The sequence below is a fragment of the Bubalus kerabau genome, chromosome 13 (genome assembly GCF_029407905.1).
Source record: "Bubalus kerabau isolate K-KA32 ecotype Philippines breed swamp buffalo chromosome 13, PCC_UOA_SB_1v2, whole genome shotgun sequence".
Taxonomy (NCBI): domain Eukaryota; kingdom Metazoa; phylum Chordata; class Mammalia; order Artiodactyla; family Bovidae; genus Bubalus; species Bubalus kerabau.
The window spans coordinates 42,880,501-42,897,720 of NC_073636.1; the positions used below are offsets into that span (position 1 = coordinate 42,880,501).

General features: G+C 47.5%; 1 protein-coding gene across 4 annotated transcripts in view; it reads right to left on the minus strand.

Annotated features, from left to right (window-relative positions):
• The window catches only part of APMAP (adipocyte plasma membrane associated protein), a 31,276-nt gene that overhangs the window by 12,747 nt on the left and 1,309 nt on the right, over positions 1-17,220 (minus strand). For 3 of the 4 annotated variants that reach the window (XM_055544125.1, XM_055544122.1, XM_055544121.1), the window contains exons 2-3: positions 10,299-10,415; positions 5,684-5,799 (exon numbers count right to left, since the gene is read on the minus strand). In XM_055544125.1, the coding sequence (XP_055400100.1) occupies positions 5,684-5,799; positions 10,299-10,415 (233 nt within the window). The remainder of the gene's footprint in view (positions 1-5,683; positions 5,800-10,298; positions 10,416-17,220) is intronic. The other variant, XM_055544123.1, reaches the window with a different exon arrangement.

The window sequence follows — 17,220 nt, forward strand, 5'->3', positions numbered from 1 at the left end:
CTGGAATCAAGATTGCCGGGAGAAATATCAATAACCTCAGATATGCAGATGACACCACCCTTATGGCAGAAAGTGAATTGGAACTCAAAAGCCCCTTGATGAAAGTGAAAGTGGAGAGTGAAAAAGTTGGCTTAAAGCTCAACATTCAGAAAACGAAGATCATGGCATCCGGTCCCACCACTTCATGGGAAATAGATGGGGAAACAGTGTCAGACTTTATTTTTCTGGGCTCCAAAATCACTACAGATGGTGACCGCAGCCCTGAAATTAAAAGACGCTTACTCCTTGGAAGGAAAGTTATGAGCAACCTAGATAGCATATTCAAAAGCAGAGACATTACTTTGCCAACAAAGGTTCGTCTAGTCAAGGCTATGGTTTTTCCTGTGGTCATGTATGGATGTGAGAGTTGGACTGTGAAGAAGGCTGAGCACCCAAGAATTGATGCTTTTGAACTGTGGTGTTGGAGAAGACTCTTGAGAGTCCCTTGGACTGCAAGGAGATCCAACCAGTCCATTCTGAAGGAGATCAGCCCTGGGATTTCTTTGGAAGGAATGATGCTAAAGCTGAAACTCCAGTACTTTGGCCACCTCATGCGAAGAGTTGACTCATTGGAAAAGACTCTGATGCTGGGAGGGATTGGGGGCAGGAGGAGAAGGGGACGACAGAGGATGAGATGGCTGGATGGCATCACTGACTCGATGGAGGTGAGTCTGAGTGAACTCCGGGAGTTGGTGATGGACAGGGAGGCCTGGCGTGCTGCAATTCACGGGGTCGCAAAGAGTCGGACACAACTCAGCGACTGATCTGATCTGTATCTACTGAAGAAATGAATCAATAGTTAATAACCTTCCAAAACAGCACCAGGCTGAGATGGGTTCACTGATGAATTCTACCAAACATTTAGGAAGGAAGAAATGGTACCAACTTTCTATAATCTCTTCCAGAAAACAGAAGGAGAGGAATACTTCTTAACTCTTTCCATGAAGCCAGCATCACTTTAATACCAAAACCAGATAAAGTCATTTCAAGAAAACTACACACCAATACCTCTCAAGTACAAAGATGTGAAAATTCTCAATAGAATATTAGCAAATCAAATCCAAAATGTATAAAAGGAATTATACACCCCAACCAAATGGGATTTATCCCAAGTATGTAAGGCTCGTGTAGCATCTGAAAATCAGTTAAGCAACCCATAATATTAAAAGACTAAAGGAAAATTACATGAACTTATCAACAGATGCAGAAAAAGTATTGACAAAAATCCAACACCCATTTCATGATAAAAACCTTTAGCAAATTAGGAACAGAGGGGAACTTCCTCAACTTGATAAAGAATATCTACGAAAAAACCTACAGTTAACATCATACTTAATGGTGAAAACTAGAAGCTTTCTCACTAAAATCAGGAACAAAGCAAGGATGTCCCCTTTCATCACTTCTTTACAATCAGCTGAAAGTTCTAGCAAATGCAGTAAGACCAGAAAAGGATATAAGAGGTATAAATAAAACTATCTTCATTTGTAGATGACACAACAGTCTATGTAGAAAATCCCAAAAAATCAAGAACAGTTAAGTCTTGGAAACTAATAAGCAATTATAGGAAGGCTGCAGGATACAAAGATAATATACTAAAGTCAATCAGCTTCCTATACACCAACAATGAACAAGTGAAATCCGAAATTAAAATCAGAGTATCAGGTGTTTCACTACCTTCCAAAAAGAATGAAATATTTAGGTCTAAATATAATGAAACATATACACAATCTAGATAAGAAAAACCGTGAAATTCAGATAACAGAAATCAAAGAACTTAATAAAGGGAGAGATAGTCCATGTTCATGGATTAAAAGATACAACATTGTCAATAGGTCAGTTCTTCTCAACCTGAGCTCTAGATTCAGAGCGATCCCAGCAGCTATTTTGTAGATAATCTACAAAATGATCCTAACGCTTACACGAAGAAGCAAACATCTAGAAGAGCCAACACAATTCTGAAAAAGAACAAACTTGGAGGATGGACACTACTTGACTTTAAGACTTACTATAGGGACTTCCCTGACAGTACAGTGGTTAAGACTTCACCTTCCAATGCAGGGGTCACGGTTCGGTCCCTGTTCACGGATGCCTCTCGGCCAAAAAAAAAAAAAAAAACAGAAGCAATATTCAATAAAGACTTAAAAAAAAAACTTACTATAAAGCTACAATAACGAAGCCAATGTGGTAACAGCAAAAGAACAGAAAAACAGATCAATGGAACAGAACACAGAGCCCATCAGTAGACCCACAACTCATCTCTAACAGAAGAGCAAGGGTAACACAATGAGGATAGACGGTCTCTTCAACAAATCTTGCTGAAACAACTAGACATCCACGTGCAAAAAGATGAACCTAGACACAGACCCTACACCCTTCACAAAAATTAACTCAAAATGGACTTCAGACCTAAACATAAAACAAAAAACTACAAAACTCCTAGAAGATAGAAAAGGAGAAAACTTAGCTGACTTTGCGTATGGTGATAACATTTTAAATACAACATCAAAGATATGATCCATATGCACGATACTGGATGCTTGGGGCTGGTGCACTGGGACGACCCAGAGGGATGGTATGGGGAGGGAGGAGGGAGGAGGGTTCAGGATGGGGAACACATGTATACCTGTGGCGGATTCATTTCGATATTTGGCAAAACTAATACAATTTTGTAAAGTTTAAAAATAAAATAAAATTTTTTAAAAAATAAATAAATAAATACAGCTTGAACATCTGGAAGTTCACAGTTCATGTACTATTGAAACCTGCCTTGGAGAATTGTGAGCTTTACTTTGCTAGCATGTGAGATGAGGGTATCATATATATCATATATATATGATATATATGATATGAGTTTGGAAAAGCTACTTGAGCAATCCAGTCCAATTATAGTATCTACTACTACTTTTTTGATGGTATGGTAAATGGATTTATTTTTTTAATTTCAATTTATGATATTTCATTGTTTGTATAAAGTACTACAACTAAATTATGTATATTAATTTTGTATTCAACTAGTTTGCCAAATTCATCAATGAACTCTAATAGTTTTCTGATAGTGTCCTTAGGGTTTTCTGTGTATAGCATCATGTTATCTGCAAACTGTGGTAGTTTTACTTATTCTCTTCCAATTTGGATTCTTTTTCTTCTCTGATTGCCATGGTTAGACTTCCCAAACTGTGATGAATAAAAGTGATGAGAGTGAGAAAAAAAAAAAAAAAAAAGATAGAACTGATAAGCTGGGCTTCATTAAAACTTAAAAACTTCTGCTCTGAGAAAGACACTGTCTAGAGAATGGGAAGACAAGTCACCGACTGGAACAAAATATCTGCAAACAATGCATCTGATAAAGGCCTTACATGCAAAATATACAAAAAATTCTTTAAACTCAACAATAAGAAAATGAACAATCCAATTTTAAAAATATGCCAAAGACTTAAGACACCTCACCACAGAAGATCTACTATGGTGGAAAACAAACACACGAAATGATGTTCCACATCATATACATCAGGGAACTACAAATTAAAATAGCCATGAGATACCACTTCTCACCTATTAAAATGGCCAAAATTTGGAACACTGACAGTACCAAACACCAGGGGTATGGAGCTACAAGAGCTCCCACTCATGACTGCGGGGAGTGCCACTTCTGAAAACAGTTTGGCAACTTATAAAACTAAACAAGGTGAATGGAAAAATGAACTATGATACATCCAGGCAACGGAATATTATTCATTAATAAAAAGGAATGAGCTATAAAGCTATAAAAAGACTTGTGAATGTGAAAGTCACTCAGTCGTGTCTGACTCTGCAACCCCCATGGACTGTAGCCCACCAGGCTCCTCTATCCTTGGAGATTCTCCAGGCAAGAACACTGAAGTAGTAGCCTTCCCTTCTCCAGGGACCTTCCCAACCCAGGTCTCCCACATTGCAACCAGATTCTTTACCATCTGAGCCACCAAGGAAGCCCAAGAATACTGGAGTGGGTAGAAGCGTAAAATGCATAACAGTAAGTGAAAGAAGTCAATTTGAAAAGACTACCTGATGTATGATTCTAACTCTAAAACATTTGGGAAAGGCAAAACTGTGGAAACAAGAAACAGATCAGTGGTTGCCAGAGGCTTGGGGGCAGAGTGGGACGAAGAGGCTGAACACAGCAGATTTCAAGGGCCAGTAAAAATTCTCTGTATGATAATCTGATGATAGATACATGTCATTAAACATTTGTCCAAACCCATAGAACACACACACCAAGAGTAAACCCTGACGCAAACTATGGACGCCGGTGATGATGATCTGACAATGAGGAGTTGTCAACTGTACTCTCAATAAATGTACCATCTTGGGGGAGATGTTAATAATGCGACAAGTAGGGGATGGAGGATATATGGTAAATCTCTGTATCTTCCCCTCCATGTTGCTGTGACTCCAAAATTGCTCTAAAAAGTAAAGTCTAAATGATGTTCATTGGTGACTCCTCTCCTGGCACCTCCCGAGGTGAGTGCCTCTCTCCACTGTCAGCAGCAGTGAGTCCAGGTGCCCTCATGCAGTTCACACCTGCAGGGGATAACCAGAAATGTCACCAAAGGACAAGCAGAGAAAAGAGAGAAAAGGAGATATGATGACAGAGCAAGATAAGGCATCAGGCCCAGTGGAAAAGACAAAAAAAAAAGCATCCTCTGGGAGATATGAGGTGGGGGGAATCACTGGGACGCCTCAAAATTCCAAGTTTAAATGTCAGTACTAGATTTCTTAACCAAAACCACAAAATTTTTGAAATTAATAAACATCAATGTCTTTTTAAGAGAAACACAAAGCTCAATCACAAAATGCCCATCTCTCTTGAGCAATTCTGACTGCCAGACAAAAGCAACAACCAACTACAGAAACACCCAGTCCTCAGGCCAGCCAAAGAGCAAGGCTGGGAAAGGCAGGTGGTTCACAGCTTCGGAGGTGGAGGCGCGGGCCTGACAGGCCTTCAGAAGGAAACGGAAGCATGGCAGCCACCCATGGCCGTTCCACCACGCTCTGGGGTGATGCCAGCAAGCTCAGGTAACAAGTTGCAGGAAATCCTCACGTCTCAATCCTCGCCAACCTCTTCACTAACCGTATCTTTTGACTTCTAAGCTAAATTCTAACAGACAGGAAAGGCTTGTTCCAGGTTTCTACAGACTCAAGAATTAGAAACAGACCCTGTTCTAGTCTGGAGGTTCGGGCAAGTCTAAAGCAGATGGTTACCCTTAAATGTACCTGCCAAGGTGACGGTTAAAAAAAGTGGAAATACTGAGAACGGTTCCTGTTCTTGTCAAAAATGAAATCTACACAAAGACAACCTGTGCTACATCAAGTAACACCTACCCAATTGTGACAAATGAGCTAAAACACCAGTGTTCACGTTTTTCCTTTCTCCTTTCATTTCAAAGGGTCCAACAGTTTGAGCAGAATACAGCTTGTCAGACAGGAACTCAAAATCACCCAGCACTAAAACAGCCTGCAACTCAGAGAGGCGAGAGGCTCCCTCGGCATCTGCTAGACAAACAGGCACAATCACAGCCAAGAAGGCTGCCCAGGACTCCCCTTGGCACTGTCCCCACAGAACCCCGCTCAGGCAGCAGACAGCGCCAAGTCCCAGGGGTCTACTTACCCCCAATATTTGCTATGGACTCTGGCCCAACAAGCTGATTTTCAAATAGCCTTTCCGCCTGTTGTAACTTCGTATTTGGTTGCAGCACACCAAGGAAGAGAGGGGGTTCTTTGAAGCTGTAAAATAATGCAATTATAGGGATTTGTCTATAAAAATATATGAAGAAAGTATTTACTGAAGATCTGCAAGGACCTACATGCATAATTCCCCATTCTTTGACAAAGGGCACACATTTCAATAATATCCTTAGTTGCCAGAAGCACTAGTTAAAAGAAAAAACCTCCCAGGATATCAAGAAAGGTCACAGCACAGAAGAAAACTGAAGGCGTCAATGTGGCTGATGCAAAAACACTCTCCTGTCACCTGAGGCCCAGGGCGCCAGGCCTCCCCAACCCATCCAACAAGCTTCACCCTCCAGCTCACAGAGCCCGGCATTTATTCTGCCACTGGCTGCCCGGCCATCCAGGCCCAACCGAGACAGAGAGAGCGGAGTGGACATTTCACAGGGACGGCCTTGCTTCCTGCTCCATGGAGAGGACAGAAGACAGCTGGGCCTGGGGCCACCCCCCTGCGCCCACACAGGCGCAACCCCCCTGTGGCCTGGACCCCCACCCCCACCCCAGGCTCACACAGAAGTGCCCAGGAGCTCTCCCATCTCCTCCATCAACAGGCAAACACGCTGCTTCTCCCAAACCGTCAGCAACTGTTGCCATCCAGGGCCATGCCACCATCTTCCCTCCCCGCTTCCTCCCTCGTCCCCCAAGTCTGCTTGTGATCCAGCAGCCCACCTGCACTGTGTGAGACACAGATCAAGGGCGTCCACCCCTCAATACCTGCAAACGGGCCCTCTCCCCAGAGCCAAAGTCTCCCACGAACTCCTTGCCCAACAGTCCAGCCACAGCCTCCCCTCGCACTGCTCTCCCAGCCGGTCACCAAGGGCCCTGGGCATCTCCCATTTTAAACCCGCTGCCTCTTCCCATCACCTCCTCAGTGAAGCCTGCTCTGACCACGTAATGTAACACTCAGCACTGCCCCCAGAAGCCCAGACCCCACACCACTGTGTTTGCATCGTCAACTCCTCACTCCTCTGTCAGCTGCCTGTGCCCCCAACTTGCTGGGTTCTCACTGACTTGCTGGGTTCTCACTACTGTATCCTGAACTCCGGCCCCCAGGAGGCTCCCAGGGAGGGAGGGAGCAGGGGAGAGAGTTCCCACACGTCACCCCTCCCCCCCACTGCGCCCGCCCCACCCACCCAGGAGGAGAACCAAGGGGAGGGTGGGGCTGGCGGTCTGGGAGCTCTCCATCCCCACCCCCTCCAAACAAAGCTCTTTACTTGCTGCCGCCCCTACTCAGGGCTCAGCACAACTCCCCTGGAACTAAACCTTCCCCTCCACCCTTGGCCCTGTCTCACAAATACAGCTTCCTAACTGCTCTTCAAAAGCACACTCGTGGTTCCACTAAAGAGCTTTATTTCCAGAGGGGGAGAGTAGGACTGGGACCTGCAACACACTTGGGTTCAAGCTCTGTGCAGGAAGGTCACACCTCCGGAGGGGCAGGGACGTGTGCAGACGACAACGGACAAGCACACGGAGCAGGGGCGGGGGGCTCCCCGAGTCCCAGCCTCCCCGCCGTCCCCGTGGGCGCTGCCAGATTCCCTGCACTCAGGAAGGCCTCGAAGGGCTGCAGCATCAAACTAGTCAGGGTGGTGCACTGTCCCTGCCCCCAAGGGGAGACGGAAAAACACAGGAGAAAATGCAGCGGCGCAGAAGAAAGGCACCAGGGACGGCAGCACAGGCGCTCACTCCTGCTGACTCTCCTAAACTCAGTCACCGCCTACGCTCAGTTTCCGGTTTTCTCCTGTTTCTCCCCATGGTTCTTTCTATCTGATTAGGGTCATTCTTTAATCTTTCTTCTGAAATCAAACTGATAAAAATGTCCCCACCAGCTGTGAGTATGTCTCACAAGCATGGGGCCAGGACATGGCCAGTGGCCTCGACTCAGCAGCGGTCACTGCGGCCTCCACCCCCCGCTCTGGGGAAGGACTGGGTTTCCATCCAGAAAGGAAGAGAAACATGAGTTTTCATGAAAAGACAGGACCGTTTCTGTCATATTTAAACCATATTTCAGTTACTGTAAAATTTAACATAAAAGACACAGTAGTGTTGTAGAGAAGAGACTTTGTGCCTATGATTTTATTTTTATTTTTATTTTTTTTTAACTTTACAATATTGTATTGGTTTTGCCATACATCAACATGAATCCGCCACGGGTGTACACGTGTTCCTAATCCTGAACCCCCCCTCCCTCCTCCCTCCCCATACCATCCCTCTGGGTCATTCCAGCGCACCAGCCCCAAGCTTCCTGTGTGCCTTTGATTTTAAAAACCAACAGGGACAGTAACTCTTCTAGCAACTGAAAGCTATTACTGTTAACTGTCAAAAATTTGCATTTTATTAACAGGGTAAAACTGTAAAACTCAAAGATAATAAATAAAAAGCAGCAACAAAGTGCTATGGGTAGTCAGGGATGTGAGGGGCAACAGAAACACACAGAAATAAAACTTGGGCAAGGCCCACGAGAGACCTGCGGGGGAAGGAGCAGGACGGTGGCCCATGCCCCCGACCCTCAGGCAGGGAGACAGCCCAGGCTCCTCACAGATGCTCCGGAAACCCGTGGAGTGCCCCCCCTCTGCCGCCCCCAATCCCAACTCTCTGGCTCCACAGGTGGACACTCCCCTGTGGTAAGGAGGGAATATCCACCAAGCGGATATTCCTGAGCCCACGTCATCCACGCCTGATGACACCACTGTGATCCCACCTCTGGGAACCCATTTGTCCCAACAGACGCTGGGCAACACCCTCCAGGAATCAGGACATCACAGGTGTCGTGTCCACCAGCCCCAGCTCTTCCTAACGAGGAAAAGAAGGCTGCTGTGCACAGCAGGGTCTGGCCAAGCCTGGAGGCCTCCCTGGTGACTCTGCTTGCTAAAAGGCTGCCACCATCTGCATAACCAGCCACCTGGGAGGGTCTCCCCCAGTCCTGGGCCCTCCAGGTCTGTCTGTCCGCTGATTTCCTGGGTCTCCTGAAGGCAGAGCCCCCAGGCACCCCCCAAGCTGAGCCGCCAGCATGGAGTCTGCACCACTCATCCCAGGCAGTGTCCGTCCCTTTCCTTGCTCTTTCTGCTCTGATGAGAGTTTCACAGAAGACCTTTTTGCTGTTGTTACCAGTACTATTCCCCAAACCTCAGTTCATTCCCGTTCTCACTGTCTGCCAGTCTTCTGCCTTCGTTCTGGCTTCGGGGGCCCACACCCCCAAAGCGGGAGCCAGCCATTCCCCAACTCTGAGCCCAGGAGAGACCCATCAGCCACGCCGGTTTCTATGGGTTTCTCCTCACCAGGCACATCTACTCCACCGACAAGGCTCGTTCTGCACAGCCTCAAAGCCTTCCCGACCTGGCTCCTCTCCGGGCTGCCGGGATGTCGAACTACCTTTCCCCTGAATTTCTTCACCACTCTTGGCACGATTAACAACCTCTACTGAGATCAAAGGTCTTGGGTCCCCTTAGAAGCCGTATGTCCACCTGCTCCCCACCACCTCACTCTCCATGGCCAGCTCTCCAGCCCAGGTTTTGGCCCCCAGCTTTGGACACAAATCTCACTCCCACCTGGCACACTGGATTAGCAGAAAGGCCCAGGCAGTCTGCATTTGAGGCCAGTTTAGCCACCTCCTTCTACACAGTGAGCGGGGCTGGCAGGAGGGAGACCTTCAGAGAGAGGACGCCCAACCCACTGCCCACTATGAAGCCTCAACTCTCACTCACAAAACAACACATCGTTCAGTTATACCTGTTAGCTTCCCTCTATACTGAGACGGGGTTCTTATCTGAACTTTTCAACTTTACATGAACTCACAGCAAACTTCAGGCAGCTTCACCACCCTGAGCAGCTCTGAGGGGAAACCAGACTGCACGGCCCTTGACGTCATGAACAATCACATCAAGAGGAGCCTGGCTCTGCGTGGCTGTAACTACAAATATGAATACCTTCACGAGACCTGAGGTGCACACTAGTTTTTCAAGTTATGATGGACTCCATTACCTACATATCCCCACTGATGAAGGGTAATTTAGGAAAAATAGAACAGTAATTATTATACAAGGTTTATTAAAAATCAACTACTCGTAAATCCTTACTTCAGGAAACATAGTTGTGACTGCCAAATAAATAGCACTTATCAATAATTTTTAAAAATCAGCTACTTAAAAAATTTAAACACGGCAACTTGAACTTAACCTTCGTTTGTGTGTCTGTGCTCTCGACACTTCAAATGAATTCAGGTTAATCACCTCTAACACTTAAGCTTCTCTTGTTTGGGATTTTTCTAGTTTTAATGTTGGTTTGCACAGTTCTGTTTTTGAAAGAGCAGCATGCATAACACTGGGCACATGTTGTGTAACACCGGATTCAACACGGAGCACAGGCACTAACAAGCTCACACTCTCTCCTGCTCGGCATAATCCATCCTGCAGAGCAGGTTGATTTACTAGCCAAGAAGCTCTCAGCCCATTTTTGTCGAGCAGCGCCACCCACCCTGCCCGAGCTGCGCGGCTACTCACCTGAGAGGCTCCGGGTCTATAGGCGAGTCCAGCAGCACCAGGGCGCCAAGCAGGGGGATGGTGAGGAAGGCTGCCAGCATGAGGAAGGTGGCTCGGAACACTCTGCCGCTAAAGGAGCTGCCAGACACAAAGCACATGAAGGCATCCGCAGGGCTCAGACCGACTGGCTGCACCCTCAGCCCTCTGGGCAGGGGCAGCCCTCCCACCCGGCCTGCCCCTTTCGAGGGCACCACCTCCGTGGCAGTGACTAAAGGTCAGCACTGTTTGCTAGGATGGCAATCATGCCCTTGTTCTTTTTTTAATCTTCTGGGGTATGGAACACTCAACAGTTACCTCCCAGATAGTCTGATGAGCGGTATCCTGGATCCTCCAGCAGATGCTAAAAGCCAGTAAACCAAAGAACCAATGAGCACAAAGTGACAGAGGTGTGAGTGAAGCTGTGGGAAGGAGCCACCCTCGTCCACCAGGAAGACGGTGGCCCTCAGTCACCACCTCTGACCACCGAGGCTCAGAGCAGCAAGGGATCAGAGACACATCCACAAAGGAAACGGAGGCAGAACATCCTGAAGGTCCAAACCCAACCATTTCCAGACACTGGAGAACCTGCAAAGCCACACCTCCAGACCACCTCTTCAAAAGCCATGGGGAGACCTGGTAGTGGCCTGGGACCTCAAGCAGAGTGTGTGGACAAATGACCACCGGGGCTGAAACACCCCCCAACAACCCTCACAAACGACCTCACTCACTCATGGGCCAGGCAGCACGTGAAGCCTCCGGCTCAGAAATAAACTGCCGGGATCACTTTTTGCCTGCATCAGGATGTTCAGATTCACTAAACACCTGAAACCAAGAGTAACTTGCTGCTGCTGCTGCTAAGTCGCTTCAGTCGTGTCCGACTCCGTGCAACCCCACAGATGGCAGCCCACCAGGCTCCCCTGTCCCTGGGATTCTCCAGGCAAGAACACTGGAGTGGGTTGCCATTTCCTTCTCCAATGCATGAAAGTAAAAAGTGAAAGTGAAGTCGCTCAGTCGTGTCCGACTCTTAGCGACCCCATGGACTGCAGCCCACCAGGCTCCTCCATCCATGGGATTCTCCAGGCAAGAGTACTGGAGTGGGGTGCCATTGATTCTCCGAAGAGTAACTTAGAGCAAATTAAAATCCTGAGCTCCTAAAGTGGAAAATCTTTTTCTATCCAAAAAAGCTGACTTGAAAAAAGTTAGGACTCACACCTGACAAACTAAGGGCAATGTTTCATCTGCTTTTTGACAAGACAGTTTCAATGGAGAATGCAGAAATGTGTGGGCCGGGGGTGGGCAGTCCGCTGCCAGAAGGACGGGACCGAGGGTCACCACTAACACCTCCTGCCGAGGACAGGAGGAGATGCCTGGACCCGGAGCCCAGAGTCAGGTTTCAAACACGCTGCACAAGCTGACCGTGTCTGCTCTCCTGGGGGATTCTGGGGTGAAGACAAACACCCAGTGTGGCCCCTGTGAGCCTGTGCTCAGCACCACGTGTCCCGCTTCACCCCAGAAGAAGCCCAAGGCAGCACTTCCTGTCATGCCTTCCATCACTCAACAACACAGAAGTTTTCCACTCACCTACTAAGGGACACTTCTTGGGAGGGGATATGAGAAGGGGTTACTTAATGGCAACAAGCAGTTTCATGGGACGAGGACAAGTTTTGAAACTAGACAAGAGTGGTGGTTGCCCAACAGTAAACATTGCTGAACCGTATGCACTCTAAGGAGGTTCCTTTTGCGTTATGTACCCCAACTCAAAAAGATGTCAACGGTGATGAGAATGTTCTTCACTTAGACTGTGGTGATTTGTCCCTTTAGCAAATCTCTCTAAATAAGCTAAAAATCCCTGAATTGAACATTCTAAACTGGTGACTGATGATATGCGAATTACAGCTCCACAAAGATGTCCACAAAATACAAGTCAGTGACCGCCCGTCCAGAGGCTGGGACACACACCACTCAGGACTTCCTTGGGTGCCCAATCTGTCAGTGCGACGACCACAGCCGGCGACTGCACGGGCAGAGGGTGTCTGCAAGGGCTTGGGGCAGGAATGACGTGGTCCTGTGGTTCCTTCAAAAGTCGAGTCCCAAAGGGCGGGCCACATGGCACTGCACAAACTCTCCCTCAGAGCCCACGAGGAAGGACGGCGTCCTGCCAAGGGGGCTCATGCAATCAGCCCGTGCCCACCCAGCAGAGAGTTGCAGCCCCTGGGGGAAGCTGCCTTGTGCAAACTCACCAACAAAAGTGGTGACACTGGCCAAAGTGTCCCTTTCCCTTTTCCTTGCCAAACACATTTCCACATAAAACAGATCCTTCCTGTCTAACTTGGACTCTGTGCTAACTCTCCTTTTCTATGTGATAGTGTATATTTTAAAATCTGAATTTAGGAATGTGATTCAGAGCTTGTGGCAGCGTGCTTGAAGACCTGCTTGCCCCTTCCTATGACGGGGAAAACGAGAAGTCCAGCCTGGATAGAAAGTGACTGCTTGCAGCTAGAAAGGCGACCAGAACTCCAGCAAAGCCTCATGTCCACACACTCCAACCTGCCGGGCAGATTCAAGCCCCAGTTGTTCCTGATGTGCGGTTGGACACCACTGACCTGATCCAACCCCTCTCCAGGGAAAGAAGTCCATCAGCACCCTGGCTGACCGCCAGCCAGTTCCTACTGGAAAGCTCCGTACAGGGTCAGGTTTTAGAACCGGCAGCTTGGCCCCATGCTGTTTACTTCCTCACTGCAGACTGAGACTCTAGCTCTGCAGGGCCATCAAACTCCAACTTTACATATCCAGTAACTTGACAAATGGCCCAAACACGGAAGTTTTTAGCCATTCGGAGCCTGCCTGCTTTATGTGTTTGGTGAAACCTCCCCAGACAGTGGCTCGGTTCAGTTCAGTCACTCAGTCGTGTTTGACTCTTTGTGACCCCATGGACTGCAGCACGCCAGGCCTCCCTGTTCATCACCAACTCCCAGGGTTTACTCAAACTCATGTCCATTGAGTCGGTGATGCCATCCAACCATCTCATCCTTTGTCGTCCCCTTCTCTTCCTGCCTTCAATCTTTCCCAGCATCAGGGTCTTTTCAAATGAGTCAATTCTTCACATCAGGTGGCCAAAGTAGTGCAGTTTCAGCTTCAGCATCAGTCCTCCCAATGAATATTCAGGACTGATCTCCTTTAGGATGGGCTGGTTGGATCTCCTTGCAGTCCAAGGGACTCTCAAGAGTCTTCTCCAACACCACAGTTCAAAAGCATCAATTCTTCGGCACTCAGCTTTCTTTATAGTCCAGCTCTCACATCCATACATGACTACTGGAAAAACCATAGCTTTGACTAGATGGACCTTTGTTGACAAAATAATGTCTGCTTTTTAATATGCTATCTAGATTGGTCATAACTTTTCTTCCAAGGAGCAAGTGTCTTTTAATTTCATGGCTGCAGTCACCATCTGCAGTGATTTTGGAGCCCAAGAAAATAAAGTCTGTCACTGTTTCCACTGTTTCCCCATCTATTTGCCATGAAGTGATGGGACCAGATGCCATGATCTTAGTTTTCTGAATGTTGAGTTTTAAGCCAACTTCTTCACTCTCCTCTTTCACTTTCATCAAGAGGCTCTTTAGTGCTTCTTCGCTTTCTGCCATAAGGGTGAAGTCATCTGCATATCTGAGGTTATTGATATTTCTCCTGGGAATCTTGATTCCAGTTTGTGCTTCATCCAGACAGTGGCTACCATTCAATAAAACAGAGCCTCACCACTTCCACTGAATATTCATTGGAAGGACTGATGCTGTAGCTGAGGCTCCAATACTTTGGCCACCTGATGGGAAGAACTGACTCCTTGGAAAAGACCCTTGGGAAAGACTGAAGGCAGGAGGAGAAGGGGACGACGGAGGACGAGATGGTTGGATGGCATCATCAACTCGATGGACATGAGTTTGAACAAGCTCTGGGAGTCAGTGATGGACAGGGAAGCCTGGCGTGCTACAGTCCATGGGGTCGCAAAAAGTCAGACATGACTGAGTGACTGAACTGAACTGAACTCCACTCCTACCCCAACTCCTGCCCTTGGAGCTCTCTGACCCTCACCTTGACCCAGAAGCCCCTCTCGTCCCCTCCCATATGAGACTGCCCGACATGCAAACCTGTCAGTGTCACCCACAAAGCTCAGGTGGCTGCTGCCACCTGACAGCCATATCAGTTTCCTTCATCAAGCTTCAGCAACCCCCAAACCCGCTACATAACACAAACAAGGAAGTGAGTTTTTAATTTTGGTTCATTTTAATTAATTTAGATTTAACTAGTTACATGCGGCCAAGTGACTGCCACATCAGACGGCACCCCCTGGGAGTCCACAAGCACTCTGTGACCACCTGCGCAAGTGCGGCAGGCAGCCCACCCCGAGAGCAGAGCAGTCAAGTGCCTGCCCTCCATGCAGCCTGGGGTGGACAAGGCCAGACAAGCAGCAACCAGCACAGAGAGGAGCAGTGCCTCAGATCGGCAGAGGGTGGGAAGGGTTTGAAGCCCAAGGACTCTGCACAGAGATTTCAGGAGAAGCAACTGGGCAGAGCCACGCGACCAAGGAAACAGGACTCAACGAGCTCCAGGCACAGGTGAGAGCCACGCGACCCTGGGCACTGAGTCTGTAACTGGCAGGTGCACAGGTCCTGGAGGTGAGGTCAGAGAGCTCCTGACCCAGGCTCTGGGAGCACGATTATTGTAGCCAAGGTTCATTAACTTTTTTGGCAGGCCCATCTCACTGCTGGCTCCTGTGAACTCAGAGTCAACTATAGTTCTGCGTCTGCTCTGTAACTGCCCGACCACACACTGAACTGTGCTCCATTGCGAAGTCATGTCTGACTCTATGCAACCTCAGGGACTGTAGCCTGCCAGGCCCCTCTATCCACAGGATTCTCCAGGCAAGAATATTGGAGTGGGTTGCCATTTCCTCCTCCAGGGGAATCTTCCCAACACAAGGCTCGAGCCTGCATCTCCTGCCTGCGTCTCCTACACTAGCCGGTGGATTCTTCACCACTTGAGCCACATGAGAAGCCCTGCACACCTGCACTACGCCCACTCATCTGAAGGACCCTTCATTTATCCAAACCATCTTCACCAACAAAGTGCTGCACAGGCCCATCCTACTCTCCTCAGTCTGTGCTGACACACCCCGGAAGGCCAGCCCCCTCCCTCCCAGGTGCCACCCAGGAGGTCAGCTTGCTTGCCCCAACCCCTACACCTGGAAGCCATCTCTACACCTGCACCCTCAGAGCCATGCCTGGGATGCACAGAATCTGACAACTACCGACGGCTCAGTCACAACTTACAAAATCCTGTTAAATGGGATTTACTGGGGCAAAATGTGGCGAAAGGTGTCCTCTAATAGCTTCTGCACACAAGACATCAAGGCCTCGAGGAACAAACTGAAGTCCCCACCCACACGCTCCATGAGATCAACACAGACCTGTGATTTCAAGCCCAAATCCACGCGAGACCGGAACCCCGGGTGCTGAGGTGATCCCTGGAACCTGAGACTCAACGCACAATGGCCCAGTCCTTTCAAGTGACCGCGCCCTGCATTGGTTCACTTTCCAGTCCTTTAAACCAGGGCTCCGAGACTGTAGGCATTGCTTTAGCACTGACACCAAATTGAAAACACGGTAAAAGAGCAATTTGAAAATACACACCCAGGGGAAGGGCTGAGAAAACTGTGGAATCCTGGCTCCCCACAACCTCATGAATTACGACAGCCCCAGCTGTCTCTCCCCACTGCCTCCCTTATGCTTCAGTCTTAAAAGGAAAATGGACCTACGAGAGATTTTTAATTAGTCTGAAACCCTTTGGAAGCTTATTGAAAAAGAAGCTGGTAACTTTTCAACTCTTCACTCCTCAACAAGTACACATAAACATTAAACAGTTGTTCTCTCCTCTCAGACAGAACTATATTCCCAAAGGGAAGGAATCCTTTCTGGGTTACAATCACTCTGTCAATAAACTTCTTAAACCTGTGGGGAAACTGATGCCAAATGACAATCATTAGAAACCTGCACTGGGGACTTCCCTGGTGGTCCAGTGGTTAACAATCTGCAATTCCACTTCAGGGGGCACAGGTTCAATCCCTGGACAAGGAACTAAGATCCTGCATGCCACGGCCAAAAAAAAGATTACTGTTTAGATGCAGACACTCAACAACTTTGAAATAGAACATTATCTCCAAAGCCTGATTTTTAAAATACACTTCCCATTGTCCAGAAGCCAATTCTGTCCTTCATTTGTGTTCATGTCTCTTGCGACTCCATTCTTCTGTAACTTTACAAAAACCATGTCACTCACAAAGACTTCAATGGCCTCACCAGTAAAACAGAGCTAATGCCACCACTCATGCCAGAAGCCAGGAGACTAGGCAAGGTATCATTCAGTGTCCCATCCACTAAAATCTATTGTCCTACTTCTGTAAACTGAAGCAAATTTCCTGCTTCTGTAAATTGCCCTTTCTTTATTCTGTTCAGCACATCTAAAGTTTACTATATAGCCATCACATTTCTATTTCCTTCAGATTCCTTTCCTTCACTCATTATACACAATACTTTCTTGTCTTAGATTGAACCCTCAAATTTTAAGGTAATCAAGATGACAATCAGAGGAACTACTAGAAACCACTATAAAAGAAATGAAAACTAGAAAACTGAATGATAAAAATAAGAAAAAGCTAAAGAATTACAATATACACATAGGAAGGAAGGTGGGTGACAGGAAACAGACTTACAAAGACCCAGAAGAGGATCAAAGTAGAGAAGGGGAAACACAGGAAAGCCAAGAAAATGTCTTAAATCAACAGAGAGCAAAAGGCATCCAGGGGAAGACTAGCAACAGGTGAGGACTTTGGAACACAAAGTAACCCTGCCAT